Source organism: Gopherus evgoodei, chromosome 8 (assembly GCF_007399415.2).
Source record: "Gopherus evgoodei ecotype Sinaloan lineage chromosome 8, rGopEvg1_v1.p, whole genome shotgun sequence".
Taxonomy (NCBI): Eukaryota; Metazoa; Chordata; order Testudines; family Testudinidae; genus Gopherus; species Gopherus evgoodei.
The window spans coordinates 23,606,962-23,623,090 of NC_044329.1; the positions used below are offsets into that span (position 1 = coordinate 23,606,962).

The 16,129-nt window shown below is 40.3% G+C and overlaps 1 protein-coding gene across 3 annotated transcripts in view; it reads right to left on the minus strand.

The window, feature by feature from the left end:
• Window positions 1-419: 419 nt before the first annotated feature.
• The window catches only part of CCNJL (cyclin J like), a 52,434-nt gene continuing 36,724 nt past the window's right edge, over window positions 420-16,129 (minus strand). For all 3 annotated transcript variants that reach the window (XM_030573087.1, XM_030573085.1, XM_030573086.1), the window contains exons 4-6: window positions 4,730-5,029; window positions 3,763-3,922; window positions 420-2,849 (exon numbers count right to left, since the gene is read on the minus strand). In XM_030573087.1, coding sequence (XP_030428947.1) covers window positions 2,411-2,849; window positions 3,763-3,922; window positions 4,730-5,029 — 899 coding nt within the window. In that variant the 3' untranslated portion in view covers window positions 420-2,410. The remainder of the gene's footprint in view (window positions 2,850-3,762; window positions 3,923-4,729; window positions 5,030-16,129) is intronic.

Genomic DNA, 16,129 nt, shown 5'->3' on the forward strand with positions numbered 1-16,129 from the left:
GCTGTCATTTCATCACATGCCCTTGGTCCCGCTGCATCATTTCTAATTGCTCCTTAGACTGCTTCCCTGATTCACTTCTTGCTTCCTTGTATGCTGCCACATCTTACACATGGAATAGTTCCTCACTTCCCAAGCCGTGAGTAGCACCTCTCTGATCCTTTACAATTCCTTTTTTGCAAAGCCTTCCTGCGTAGGTTTCCTAAACCATGGAAATACCATTTGTTAATTCATCCTGTGTATCACACTTGCTAAGAGTACTTTTCTGTTGTGTTCCATGAAACACTGTCGACAGCTATAGCTTCTATACACCGGATTCTTGACCAAGGGATTACTTTGTGCAAGGTGGGGGCAAAAGTTCACTAACTCTTTTTCAGAGAAATATACTGTGAGAACACAGACAGTATTAACAATTAAGTATGTCAGATGCAGGTCTTTTGTTTATTGGACAATCTTCATCAAGCTAGCAGTGGAAATGGTCACTAAAGAGTGACTGCAGACTGCCAAACACAAGACATCACATGACCTGTTCTACAGAAGTTAAGAAAAAAACACATGGATTCCACACAGTCAGACATGCCCTAGTACCACAACATTCCCCAAATGTTTAAGAGGTTCTTTACAAACTGCTGAATTGCTGAATGACTATAACAGTCATTAAAAGATACACTAAAACCTTGCGGATATAAGTTTCATATAAATACACAAACAACAGAATTAAAAAAGTGAACTCAATTCTCTAAATTGCTAAACTACTTTCTGTAAGGCATTGTCTCTTCATTTTTGTTAGGATTTGTAGTTTAAAAAAAAAAGAAATAGATTTTAAACTTTCCTAGCCTGTTCTGCTAAGGACACGGTCATTTTAATGTGTGACACAAAATTACAATATGCGATATTTTTAAGGAGACCCTCATCGTTAAAACAAATGTTAGCAGATAAGTTATTTTTGAAAGAGATTTTCCCACCACCCCAACACATCCTTTAAAAACTAAATTCTCTAAAAATATAACTGAAACAGCACTGCCTAACGTGATATTTAAAAAAAACAAAACACAGCATTTGCCACAAAAAGTAAAAGCATATTGCACATTGTCTAGACTGCTGTCCTGAGAACCTTTAAAAAAACAATACTGGCTTCCAGCAACTATGGAATAGTGGTTGCATAGCAAATGAGTGTTCTACACCCAGGTAAAAGTCTCCATGTTACTTGTAACTATCCACATTACTACACAAATCCTACATAGAATTTTTGACCAAACACAGGAAGTTCCATCTCAAAATGGATTTAAAAAACATAACCCTTTGGATACATGGTAGCGGGTATTCTCATTTCAGTTAAATTACTAAAACCCTTAACCTAGTTTTACTATAATGCTCCAAGATGGAATTTAAAGACCAAAGTTCTGTGCAGCCTAACATTGCAGTCTTAGAATAAAGGCATAACCATTACTAATTTTCATGGTAGAATTAACTGGTTCCCCTTCTCCACCTCCTCCTCATTAGTACAAGTTCTTCAGTCCTAAACTTCACTTTGACCACAAGACATTAATCCCCAAAAATAACTGAAGGCAGTGAACCCCTTCAGCGTATATATAATAATTTTCTTCCAAGGGGTTTTCACACTTCAAGTAATATTAGATCCCTGATGTAGCTTGTAAACATTTTTACTAAACAAATTATATCCAGTCACATAAGGCAGCAGCATCTTAAAAACCCTAAAGGTGATTTAAGATTGAGGTTTTTTTACATGAAGGCAGAGAGAGGTTTTGTTCAGTGGCACAGCACCCAAATCCAAGAAGACTTTTAAGGCAAAGAGGATTTGTGGGTCGTCTGGGTTGCTTTCACTCCAGGTCAAGGAAAGGGAAAGCAACATTTTACAGAGAGATTTTCCACAGCCTGGGATTGTTCATCCAGAGAGCATCAAGAAGCTTCTGTATCATCATTTTTAGTGGTAGTTTCCAGTGGAATAAGCTGCCGTCAGAGAGCGCTTTGGATAAATATCCTCCAACAAGAATGTTATTTGACCAGAAGTCCCTCAGGCATTCCTGCTTGAAATAACCCTTTAAATCACAAGCGTTAGCATTTGTGATTTGTTAGGGCCTGCTGTATGGAAGACTAAGCTAGTAAGCCCCAGAGGGTGTAACTTCTTACACAAGATGCTTTTCAAAGTGACAACCTAAAGTGATGTATGTTATTGCATTTCTGGTTTTCTCAGTCTCATTAAAAGAAAACACCCCAATCCTTGCAGGAATGGCACCCACATTAAAAAGAGTCTCAAGAGCAAACATCTTCGGAATCAACTAGTTGTAAAGACTCTGCTCCTTTGTGTGTTTTTCGCTGCAAATACGCAATTGGCTCACATCCATGGGGCCCTTTATTCAGACTTTACTCACATCACCATTTTTCTAGAGAGTCATCTGTCAAAACACCTGGGTGTGTAGGTGTGATGTCCACTGAAATAGCTGCTGCCATAGGCCATGGAGATGCAGTGTCTAGGTTCTGTTGCTATAGCTACCTGCATGGTGATAGGTCCTTGGATGGGCAGAGTCTGCACAGAAGGTTGAAGGCTGGCCTGCAGAGCAGAGTAAGAATGCAGTGAGGTGCTAGCACTCCCAGAGAGTAGACTGCTGGGCCTGTGGGCCTGCAAGGAGTCACGGTAAGCAGAGCACAAATCCTGCACTGGAGACTGGAACTGGGAAAGGGCAGTTGAGTGCTGGGCTAGTGGGTGATAACTGGATTGCTGAAAGAGGACCTGAGTTGTGGTTTGGTGGTTCACACTTCCCACTACTTGCTGCTGCAATGTTATTTGTTTTTTTACCTTGCTGGCTTCTTTGACATCTTTCTCATAGTATCTAGAGAAAACAAAAATTAAAGCATAGCATTGTCAAGCAAATGCAACTTATCAGAATGGGTGTAACTATCTGAGGAGTTTCTACAAATTGATTTTCAATTGTCCCCTTGCCAGCCTGTTCCTACATCGTCAGTACAAGTTTTACCATTGACCCTAATGGGCATAGGATTTGGGTGCTCGTTAGCCTGCACAGGTCAGAGATAAAAAGAACTTACTGTGCTTAATAATGTTCATATTTCACCTGTTGGCACTTTGAATAAATTTACCTCTACTAACGGCCATTCTGCACCATTAAAACATTCAGTGGGCATTTTGGGGTACACTTAGTCTACAGCATGAAGAAATCTTAAAACGTGCAGCCGTATTGTGTATCAAGACCCCATAAATGCATAGAACCAATAAGGGAATCCTTTCCAGTCTCTGCTAGCAGGACTTGCCTGCATCCACATAGGCTGGGCTGCTGTCATGATCTATCACAACAGGACAAGCAACCTCCTCTACTGGGGGTCGGGGTAAGGGGTGAGAGAGAGAATGAATAGTTCTGGAATGTCTTTGCTGTAAGGGGAATATTGCTATCACTTTACAGCAATGCTTCATACACTAAAAGTGTTATAGCATCGCACATAGAAGCTATAGTGGAAGTCGAATTTTGTGCAGCTTAACCACTCAATTGCATGAATAAATTACCATTCTGGTTGATGCAATGGATTCAAATGCTACCACTGCACCAATATTTAGAAAGATTGCCAATCCCCAACTTTGCTAATATGGGCTGAGATGTACTAATTTCATGTGATCTTGATTACCGCTAAACTAAATGCCATTTGGAGTCTTTTCAGCTCCGCGTTTTTCGAGAGTAATAGAAAGTCTATTTAGAGTTTGAGGAATAGGTTACTTTGGTCCAGCAGTCTTACATTAGCATCATTTCGATACACTGGGCAAGATGCTCCCAGGAATAACACGTTAGCAGCTGGAGCTGTGTAGTCCAAGAGGGAGAAATCTGCATACAGATGCGTGAGGCGCACACACAAGCAGCAGCAATCAGAGATGGTCGAAAGTTGAGGAAAGCATAATCTAAAGAAATTTTAAAAATAGTATTACGCTCTGATCGATCACCATTTATTCGGCATTCATTCACTCTGTGCACATGCAGCAAGGTGGACCAAGTCAAACTTATAGGCCCACAGAAGTGGAACTTTATATCTGATACAGGGGCCTAAGAGTGGCATTTCGTGCCCAGCAAAAGCCTCCACAAATCAGTATGGAATATTTCAAACTACGACCCTGCTGTGAGCTTCTATCCCCTGCAAGCCAGTCTGATGTGATCCATTTCATGCAAGTTGAATGGATTCTCAGATTCCTAATCAAGTTTTAGCAAGGGTCTCAACTGGAACTAGGTTGGGCCACTTAAACCTTAACCCATTTTTCAGGAATCAAAAATATACTTTAGTTCAAATCTTGCTGCAGCCGAGACGGTGAGCCCCTTTGGCTTTTTAGCAGCTCTCCAAAACCTCTCATCCTCAGAAAGGAAGTAAAAATCCACAGCCCTCATTTCTAGTGACTCTTACTCGGGGGCATCACAGAAAAGTTCTAGGGCTGGGTAATTCCAACCTGCTTTCAGATGCTTGCAAAGAGGGCCATAAGGACTCTTCTAGGAGAAGGGTTCTTCTCTCAGAAGTGCCTTTGATAATTTGCACCATTTGCAGTCCATAGCAATACAGAGGAAAGATATTGCTCTTTGCAGGTATTTGTATTGCACCTACATTGTGCCAGTTTTAAAAGCATTTGTCTGCTATGGATTTTTGCCATTATCCCACTGGAAGACTACCTGAGGGTAAATCTCTACATACCCCACCTCTCACAATTGAACTGAGATATTACCTTGCACTGAGAAATCAAGGAAGTAGTAAGCATATTTCTCCAGGAAAGCTTTGACTTTGGTCAGGGATGTGATGGGCCAGCCATTGTGAAGGTCCTTCTCGCCAACAGAGGCGAAGAGGTAGTAGTCAATATAGTGTGCTGGAGTCGGCAGGCAGAGATTCCAGTTGAAGTTTTCCAAGAGTAGTAGTTCCATCTTGAGCAGGTCTTTTTTATTTAGCACCACATTCACGTTGCACATGTAAGCCAAGTTATTTAACTGCTCCAGCTTTGGAACACGATCCTCCTTTTCTTCAAATTTGCCTTAAAATAAATAAAATTTAAAGATGGATTTCAAAATTGACTCAAAAAAACACTCAGCCCAAGGTCACCTAGATGCAAAGGATCCTACTGCTAGTTGTACATTAGTAAGCACATAGAATTCAAAGATTCATCATGCAGCATGGGGAACCTGCTCTTCTAGCGGGTCTAGCCAGAGTTTTGTGGACTTAAACCCAAAACTCATCAAGGAGTGTATATGCAGATTTGCAAGGGTCTGTGCAAACACTGTATTTGGTCTATCTGTGCAAGACAAAGATGTGCAGCTCTGGTGCACTGGTGAACTATGAGCTCCAGAAGTACTTACTGGGGCAAGGGAAAAAGGAAGGAAAGTGAGGTCTGATCAAGTCTTGCCATGTGAATATAAGGTATCTTTCAATCTAAGCTTCCTTGTCTTTAAGAGCGACTCAAATATGCCAAATACCAACACTAGATACATGTAAGTCGAGGAGGCCCACACAACTTGAGACAATAGCAAATTTTACAGAGATGGGTACACGCTCGCACTATTATGAAGCTGTGTCACCAGTGTTGTCTTTCCTTAAAGATTTAGTGAAACTGACCCAGCCAAAGGTATTGGAATCCTAAACAAATCTCCCAAAGGATAAGCCCACCTCCCCATGAGGACTTATATCACACTCAAAGGTTTAGCAACAGAGTCAGACCAAAAAAAAAAAAAAAAAAAAAAAAGTGATGATTTGCAATTGAGTAGTATTTTCCCTGCAAGGATCTCAAAAGGAGCTTGTTTCCATAGCACAGAACATTTATAAGATTCTTCTATGTGGTATTAAGATAAATTTACAAAATAAAAATCTGTCCAATTTATTTTTAATTAGCGCATCTCGGTAAAATGCCTAGCATAATGAGACCCAAATCCCTGGGTGGGTCCTTTGGGTGTTACTTCAGTAGAGATGATTGTGGCAGATAAATAATAAAAGTGCTTTAAAAATCATCAAGAAATTTGAAAGAGAGGGATTGAAAGGGAGGGAGAAAAAGCTTGAGTAAATTCCTCTTCCCCCAAATCCATCCAAATAAACCCAAGCAGATTTTAAGCATGTTTTTTAGAACAGTACTGAACACCACTGGCCCTTGTATATCCTTGCTGCTGTTATCCCATATTCAGCTCACCCAGTGCAGCGTCTTTGCAGTGCAGCTCAGGCTCAGATGGTTGTAAAATGTTTAAATACAAAAACCCGACCTAAAAATCAGTCACCATAAACATAAAGAGGTTGTAAAAAGAAGAGCCTATAAAATATAATGCAAAATCAGAAGATACAAAGTGCAGTGAGATATGGGAAAGAACAAGACCTCTCTATTTGTTCTCCTATCTTCCCTCTGATAAATCCCTACATTTTTATTCTAGTATTCAAACAGCTATCAGTAGCTGAAGGAGTGCACATCAATCCCATGATCAGGAAAGTCTTAGAATATGGTTAGACAAGACATTCAAAATTTGGTTCGGCGATCAAGTATCAGCAAGACCCACAACTTGGTTCTTCCTTTGGATATACAATGGCAGTTCCCTGATACACAAGTGCAGATAAATTAAGAACACTAATACACTTCCAGGGAAGTCTAAAGACACCAGTGGCCTTTTCAAAAAAGAGTGGTCTAAATAACTTGTTCCTTGAGTTTAACCATCCACCTACTTTTCTCTGATTTAGAATTTGCTTTCTGCCTTACAACTAAGTAATCCCATCTTTGCAGCCATCTTGAATTAGATTGACTGCATCTGCTTAACAATAATTTATCTATTAAACATTTGTTCAGGATCTTATAGAAGCAGATGTTGGAATTCATTAGCATTTTTATACATAGTGGAAAGCTTGGCAGCACATCCTGGGAGATGCAATTGCATTCTGTAGGAAAACTGTATTTCAATATGAAAAGAGAATCTGCTTCTATTTTAAGAGTTTTATTCTGCACATGGTTTCAGAAGTGAACAAAAAATCCAAGATAAGCATGTATCTAAGCAAAACAATCTGCTAAACTATGAACTGTGACATTTAACTTCTCAGATAATAGAAATATATACTGGAAAAAACAAGCCATTTCTACAGCAAGTTATCTTTTTTGGGAAAAAAACTGTTCTGAACCTAAGCATTTGCTATTTAAATAGAGAGAACAAGGCAGTAGCTATAGTGCTAACTCAAAATGTAACTGCTTTAAATAAGAGTCTATTTTAAAATATATACTCCTAATGATTGGGTATATAATGGAGTCCATAGAAAAACTGTAACCTATTAAAAATACACACTTCTCTTATCTATTGACAAATGCCTTTCTGGTCATGTTGGGGTTTTAGCCATCACTGACATCAATTTATTCAATACCTTTGTTTAAAAACCTCAGATTCTCCCAGATTTCTCATGGAAAGGGACAGGAAAACACCTCAATTTCTGAGCATTCTATAGTATATAGATAGACCTATCAGGAAAATCATGTTACTGTCGAGTAAAAACTGGCTTCAAGAAATCAACTAACACACGCACTTAACCCATTCTTTTCATGAATGATGTGTTGAAGATGAGTGCCTGTATATCATTTTAGCCAGAATTTCAGCTCTTTCTAGTGCAAATATGTCCCTCTTGTTTTCTTTTCCAGCAGCACTGACACTCCATAGGTCTCTAACCAAGTAGGTACCCAAGTACTCTTAGTCCCTTCTGCAGTGCTGGCCACCTAAATGAGAGAAGCTCAATACTCCTACTGCTAGTTAGATCAAATTACAAGCTTAAAAGACAAGACCATAATACCCTTCCTCAACCTCTGTCATATGCCTTGCAAGGTGCCCCTGTCATGACAATGATTCAACAGACCCTAGTAAAATTAAAAAGGGAGCAATGAAGAGATTAGTACCACCAATTTCACTGGATTGGGCAAGTGGAGACTTGAAATTACAAATATTCAGTAATGTTATACAAGTGCCCAAAACAGAAAAATCTTACCATGCTACCAAAACTATCAACACTACTATGCATATACCCCTGTGGTTTTTTTTGTTTTGTTTTTAAATATGCACACACAATATGTTGGGTTACGTGTGGCGAGGGAGAAATACACCTTAAAAAGTATAAATTGCTTCAGTGGTACTTTTGAAGTTGTGTTGCCTAGTGATTAGAGCAAATACTTGCATCACCAAAGTCTCATGGCCAACAAGACCTGAATTATTAATGCCAATTTAATTTACTTCTTTTAAAAAGAAAAATCACTCCCTTTCAGGCTTTCACAGGGGCTAAAGAAGTTTTAAAAAACATTGTCATTTCCCTTTTACACACCAACTTTTAAGGTATGTTTTCACTTCAGAGTTACCTCTGGCTCTCACTCATGTTTTATCCTTAATTCCCCTACCCTTCAAACACAATTCCCCCCTTTCTCTCACATTTCAGCCAGGGCTGATGGCTCATCTAGGGATATAGTCTAAAGCTTGGGCAACAACAAGGACACAAAACTCAGGTATTGCTTTGCAGAGTGGCTGCTCGCACCCAGGCTATACTAACTCAGATACCAATGAGCCAAATTAACTCTGCAGTGGAGAAATGTCCTAAAATAATTTACCACAAAAGGTTAGTGACTGCCAGATTTAGGTCTGGTTCACACTTGGAAACCTGAATCAATTGAAAAGATTTAAATCAGAAGTTTGCGCCAATATAATTAGATCAATTTTAAAGAGATTTTGTTACACTGCTGAAAGTTTTCCCTAACATATATATAGAAGCCCTAACTTACTCACATGGATGCGTTCTCTTTCAATATGGAACTAGTCAGCTGTGATTAAAGTGACTTCTCTTCAACATCCTGCACTAAAAGTATTATTTTTCAACACTCAAGTTGGTTTAATCAAAGTCTAATCATTTTTCAGTTATACACATTCATTGCAATTTTATACTGCATTCAGGTTGCCATCGGAAAGGCCTACTTTCCATCCTTCACAACTCCCCCATGGAAAAAAGAAAAAAGGTCTTTCTATCTGAAGCTAGACATGAAAGGTCTGGATCCCAGAAACAAGCTGGCAAGTTGAAGCTTATACCATGTTCTTAGGTTTTTCCTTCCAATGGAGATTTCCTGTGCTCCAAGTATTCTTGTATTTGTTTACATACCTATCCATGGGAGAAAAAAATTGAAAATACAATATGTCAGGGGTAGGCAACCTGCAGCACGCGAGCTGATTTTCAGTGGCACTCACACTGCCCGGGTCCTGGCCACTAGTCCGGGTGGCTCTGCATTTTAATTTAATTTTAAAAGAAGCTTCTTAAACATTTTAACCTTATTTACTTTACAGACAATAGTTTAGTTATATATTATAGAAATATATAGAAAGAGATCTTCTAAAAACATTACAATGTATGACTGGCACACAAAACCTTAAATTAGAGTGAATAAATGAAGGCTCAGCACACCATTTCTGAAAGGTTGTCAACCCCTGCAGTAGGTTTTCAAACTCATATGGTGTAAAACACACACACAGAGAAAGGGTTCTCTGCAAATAGCTCTATACATGCTACATTCAATATGCAGCACTCCAAACGCAGAGCCAAACTGTTCCTCTAAACATTCTATCTGGTGGGTAAATATTACCTTCTTGGTTGAATGGAAACATACTTCAGTAACTATATGGCCTGCAGCAGTATGAGGCCTACAATAAAATTGGAAAAGTGCTCTGGGCAAAGGGAGAAATGAGGCGGATTAAGAAATATTGAAGAGTTTCTGACCTTTGTTCTGCCATTCCAAGCATTGCTTATAGCTCTGTCCAACCCAGTTCTGTGGAATCTTTTTTTTTTTTTTTGCATATCAAGCCTCTATAGCCATTCATGTTTAGTATTTTTCTTTAGGTTTCTATCATTGCTACCCAAGTGCTGTTGTTTTAACCAATAGCCTCTATTGCCATAGTATTTCAGCACTCACAGTCTTCTTCCTCTCAGACACCCCTATTGTGACAGGAAAATGCTACTATCCCCATTTTACAGATGAGGAATGGAGGCACAGAGAAATAAGACCTGGCCTACACTTAACAATTAATTTGACATAGCTACGTCGCTCAGGGTTGTGAAGAGAAACTGCCCTGAGTGCCACTGTTAGGGTGACCTAATCCCTGCTGTAGGTGCAGTAATGCCTCTCAGAGAAGTGGATGAACTGCATTGATAGGAACGACCCTTCCGTTGACGTAGGAACGGTCTATACCAGTGGAGGGCAACCTACGGCCTGTGAGGGTAATCTGCTGGTGGGCTGTGAGATAGTTTGTTTACATTTAATATCTGCAGGCACAGCTCCCAGCGGCTGCTGTTTGCCATTCCCAGCCAATGGGAGCTGCAGGAAGCGGCGCAGGTTGCCCAGGGCCGCACAAGAGCGGGCGGTACAAATAGGGCAAATTTGCCCCAGGTCCCAGACCCCACAGTGGCCCCACGAGCCTTGGCCTGGTGGCGGTCCGGGTCGTCAGCAGCATTTCAGTGGCGGGGGGCCCTTCAGTGCTGCCGAAGATGCGGAGCAACTAAAGGGCCCCCCATCACCGAAATGCCGCCGAAGACCTGGACCACCACCGGGTGAGTACGAGCACCACAGGTCCCCTGCTTTGCCCTAGGCCTCTGGAATCCTCTGGGGGGCCCTGAGGTTGTCGACCACTGGCCCACTCCTGTGGCACAGCTGCATTGCCATAGCTGTGCCGTAGCAGCATAGACATGCCCTAAAGGATTTACTCAAGGTCACATATGAAATCTGGTAGAGCAGGAACTTAATGAATGTCTCGCAAATGCTAGGCTAGCGCCCTAGCCACTGTTCTTTCCTCTCGACAAGACTACCTTTCCTCTTGAGTCTACACAAATGCTGCCTGCCACCCCTTTGCTACCACCCTTAGGAAATGTGATAGAAAGCTGATCCAGAAATGGGTCTTTCTATTGTAGTGAAACCTGCTTTCATTTCAGAACAGACGAGATTCAGGGGCCAAAATTTCTAACAACTGAAATGAGTCTCCTAAATCCACCCTAGGCACCTGGATAAGTTCCTGATTTTTAAAGATGTCTAGCACTTGGAAGTTCCCCTCTTTGTCCAGGATTGTCTTAAAGACAAATGCACACATTTTACAACAGTTCTCTCCCCACTTTCAAAAGTCAGCTCTGAGTTACCTGGTAAAGTTCTAATGACATACACTAATTTAATGTGCCAAACTGCAATGCAATAGGTAATCACTCAAGTACCCATAAAATATGGAATGCCCAATAGCTGTACTCAGATTCAAAACCTCTTTCAACACCTACAAATATGCCATCTTGTGTTTTAATCAACATTAAGGCCTGCTCTACTGTAGGAAGAGGTGTGTGAGCTAGCCATTTTTTTTAAAAGGCCTTTTCCCTAGTGTAGGCATCCCGAAAGGGCTTTTCAGTCATATTAAACTAACTTTATGAAGCTAACCTGAATGAAAGCCGTATCTCCCCTTGTTCATAGAATATCAGGGTTGGAAGGGACTTCAGGAGGTCATCTAGTCCAACCCCCTGCTCAAAGCAGAACCAATCCCCAACTAAATCATCCCAGCCAGGGCTTTGTGAAGCCTAACCTTAAGAACCTCTAAGGAAGGAGATTCCACCACCTCCCTAGGTAACCCATTCCAATGCTACACCACCCTCCTAGTGAAAAAGTTTTTCCTAATATCCAGCCTAAACCTCCCCCACTGCAACTTGAGACCATTACTCCTTGTTCTGTCATCTGCTACCACTGAGAACAGTCTAGATCCATCCTCTTTGGAATCCCCCCTCATTCTTCTCTTCTGTAGACTAAACAATCCCAGTTCCCTCCTCATAAGTCGTGCTCCAGCCCCTTAATAATTTGTGTGGCTCTCCGCTGGACTCTTTCCAATTTTTCCACATCCTTCTTGTAGGGTGGACTGGACACAGTACTCCAGATGAGGCCTCACCAATGTCAAATAGAGGGGAATGATCTTGTCCCTCCATCTGCTGGCAATACCCCTACTTATACAGCTAGAGTCACCAGATGTCCCGGTTTTATAGGGACAGTCCCGATTTTGGGGTCTTTTTCTTATATAGGCTCCTATTACACCCCACCCCGTCCCAATTTTTCACATTTGCTGTCTGGTCACCCTATATACAGCCTAAAATACCGTTAGCCTTCTTGGCAACAAGGGCACACTGTTGACCCATATCCAGCTTCTCAGCCACTGTAACCCCTAGGTCCTTTTCTGCAGAACTGCTGCCTAGCCATTCAGTCCCTAGTATGTAGCAGTGCATGGGATTCTTCCGCCCTAAGTGCACTTGTCCTTGTTGAACCTCAGATTTCTTTTCACCCAATCCTCTGATTTGTCCAGGTCCCTTTGTACCCTATCCCTACCCTCCAGCATATCTACCCATTGACCCATCAAGATTGGACCATAGCGACTTTCACGTGAAGTGAGGCTTCAGAGCCAGGACTACAGTGTAGTAGCCCCAAATCCCCGTTCTTTGCTTCTAGTAGCCCCTAATTTATACCACCCCTCTGTAAATCATTTAACGACCATTTATTCTGACCGTTTGAAAGGGGCTTGGTGAAAGGTCTGCAGTCAAGTGTGGAGAAACAACATGATTTGGGGAAACTCAGCAGCTAAAGATTGATATTCAGAAAGAAAATTCATTCAGATGTGTTATTTGAAAGCTAAAATGCACATGCTACAAGAGGGAAGACACAAAGCCCTCAGGCAGCTCCAACTTTGCCCTGCTTTTGTAGAATTTCTTTTTCTTCCTGTCTAGCAGGGCCTCATTAAGATCAGGTCATTGAAAGGTTAGGAAAAGTATACAGTAACCAAGTAATTAACATAAATAATTCCTACGGTATTAAGAGACAGTTACATTTTCACAGAGCCAGGATGGCTGTACTGCACTCAACTTTTTTAGGCTACATTTACCACTGTACTGGACTGTGGCTTTCCCCTGAATGAGTCATCTACTTCTCAAAAGTAGTTACAAAGAGCATTAGAAAAGCAGCGCGTACAGGTCCCCATTCACCTTTCCTGAATGGAAGCCGTGTCACACACATTTGATTCCCAGTGTGTGACCAATTGAGAGATAATGGAATAATGAGAGGGTTAGTTTGGTGCAAAGTTAAGCATGTAGTAATTAATGCCTTCTGCACTGCAAAATTTTCAACATAGTTCAAAGGCAGCAATAAAACAGATTCACTAAAAAGAGTTTCTCACTTTAAATTATTTGTTTGCTGCAAATTCTAACCAACTACTTTGATGTATGGTTACACGAGTGACACACAGGTTATCATTCCTTTTTGCTTCTGCAGTGATCAGTGCTACTACACACCCTTAGAATCTTCCCTTCATCAGTCCATTTTTCAAACTAACAGGAAGAGCCTTTAAACATCAGAGCTATCTACTGTACAAATTTGATTGTTATTGTTATTAAGTCTAAAATATGAAAGTAAAAAAAAATCAGTAAGATCTTGCTGTTCAAGGTGATGTTTTCCTTTGTTCATCTTTGACACTCATCAGCAGATTAAAAAGGTGACACTACAAATTTTAATTCCACACGTTATGTTTCTAAAAACTTGTCTAACTTTCAGAAGATGACAACATCCTCCATATTATTTGAGTTTCTTCAGGTATTGCCACAGAGCAATATTTTTTTAGCCAAAGGATGTGTTCTACACTATTTTAGGAACACCGTTGGAATGTCTATAGAGCAGCAGCCATTGTGCCGAAAAACATGTTATTTATTAAAAACAAAATTCAACCTTAAAATTCCAACAGTGAAGCAGGAGAGAAATAGTGACACAGTCAATGAACCAAAAAGAAACTAAGATTCGAGAGTGAATTAGGGCACAGAGCAACAGAGAGTCCTGTGGCACCTTATAGACTAACAGAAGTATTGGAACATGAGCTTTTGTGGGTGAACACCCACTTTGTTAGACGCATCTGACGAAGTGGGTATTCACCCACGAAACCTTATGCTTCAATACTTCTGTTAACTATAAGGTGCCGCGGGACTCTGTCGCTTTTTACAGATCCAGAGTAACACGGCTACCCCTCTGATATTAGGGCACAGAATTCATACATTAGTCTCTCACTTTTAGAGATCATTTTGAATCAGTTTTTAAAGCTCCCCCTCTGGACTTTATGACTCACCTAAAGCTATCCTAGCCCTTGGCACAGAAATTTCAGAAGAGTGTACTGGAGGACCTCTGTGAGAAACTCTGTGTTCTTGTGTAACTAAGAACTAGCTAAACTAACAATCAGTTCCATAAATTCTAAATCACTCCTCCCTCCCACTCAATCACAGATGTCTTCAAAAGCTTTTTGCAGTTTGGAAAACAATCCATGACTGTACAACCTGGAAAGTATCAAGAAAACAATGTTCTGTCCTGTTTGGCTTTAATCAAGATGATTTATTACATGCTTTAAATTTAAACAATGACAGCTAAGTTCAGTTGTGGTGTTCAAATTTCAGCTGTTTTGAATGCTCTCAGAACTACTTTTAACTTTTGCTCCTCAGCACTGGTAGTTTCTAAGTTGGATGTTAAATAAAAATTAGCAGCCAGAAGAAATCCATGACCTACGATACGGACTTTAGCTGGAGGAGTTGAAGCAAAATTCAATACAAAGCAGCCCTTCAAATCATCACATTGCAGATAGAATCATCACAGGAAGTTTAAAAAGTCCTATGGCAAACAATATTCTGTAATACGAAGTTACTTGAGCTACTTTCCAATACAACTTTCCAGCGATTATCAGATTATATATGGACATGTTTTCTCTTACCCTAATTCCAGCATGACCTATCCATGTTGCTTCTCAATTCATTGAGCACATGGTGCAGTTTACTTCTACTCTGCACTTTAAAATTACTTGAATTTGAAAACAGGAAGAGTTCTTACATCAGATCTGTTAGGTCACAATCAGGGTGCAGTCATTAAAAAAAAAAAATCACAATTTATATTGTAAATTGCTAATGCCATTTCTCCCCTCCCCAGCCTTAATTGTCAAAGTAGATGTTTTGTGCTTGTTCCTTTAGTTTCATAGTAGAATACAAGCACAAAATACAACATTTATAGGTAAACAGCCTGTGCCAGATTTGCAACCAATGCCATCTTCTCACACGTTCTATAGCTACAAATCAAGAAAGCTGAAAGTGTTTCAGCTAGGCTATACTCCATCAGCATGAAGTCACTTGGGTCTGTATAACAATGTCACTCAGTATGAAAATCCACACCCCTGAACAACAATTAAACTGACCTAACCCCCAAGTGTAAACAGCACTAGGTTGATGGGAGAATTCTCCCGTCAACCTAGCTACCACCTCTCGGAGAGGTGGGTTACCTATGCTGACAGGAGAAGTCCTCCCATTGGTGTATGTAATATCTACACTGAAGTGCTGCAGCATTTTAAGCATAGACAAGTTCTTAGATGCTTTTGAAAATCCCACTCTGAGGTGCCTAAATTTTCCTAGAATCCTGATTGTAGGGTCCTATTTTTGAAACTGTTGGCCTGTGTGTAAAGAGTTCCAATTCCTTTGTTAATGCATTGAAAAACCTAAACATATCATTAAATACTGAAGCAGTTTTGTTTTCAAGTGATGCCTCTAAAGAAAAGAATAATTAAAAATACAGCAGCCTCTGATGCTGCAAACACTTATGCACAAGCTTAACTTTAAGCACATGAGCAGAGCTATTGAATTCAATGGAACTACTTGGGTGAGCGAAGTTACATACCTGCTTGAATGTGTGCAGGATTTGGGCTTTAATTTTCAATGTTTTGTTCTTTGCCTATAGCAGTTTTGTAAAATACAAATAAGATGTCCTTCCAGTACTGTTCTTCTTACGAAGCAGCATGCGTAACTAAATTTTAATCTAAAGTTACAACAGCAAAAGTTGTAAATTAGGTGCATTTAGATTTAAATCACTCCACTCTGGTCACAATCAAGGGGTTTTCCCAGTGTAAAAAACTTGCTTTCTTTAAAAAGAAATATGTTTGGCTAGTTAGAGTGAAAGCCTGAAACAGTATTGCCAAGAGGAACAGATTTAAGTCAAACAGAAAAGAACATTTCATTAGCTCATCTGTCTGCCAGAAAGGATTAAAATGGCCTACTCATGCTGGCTTTTAAC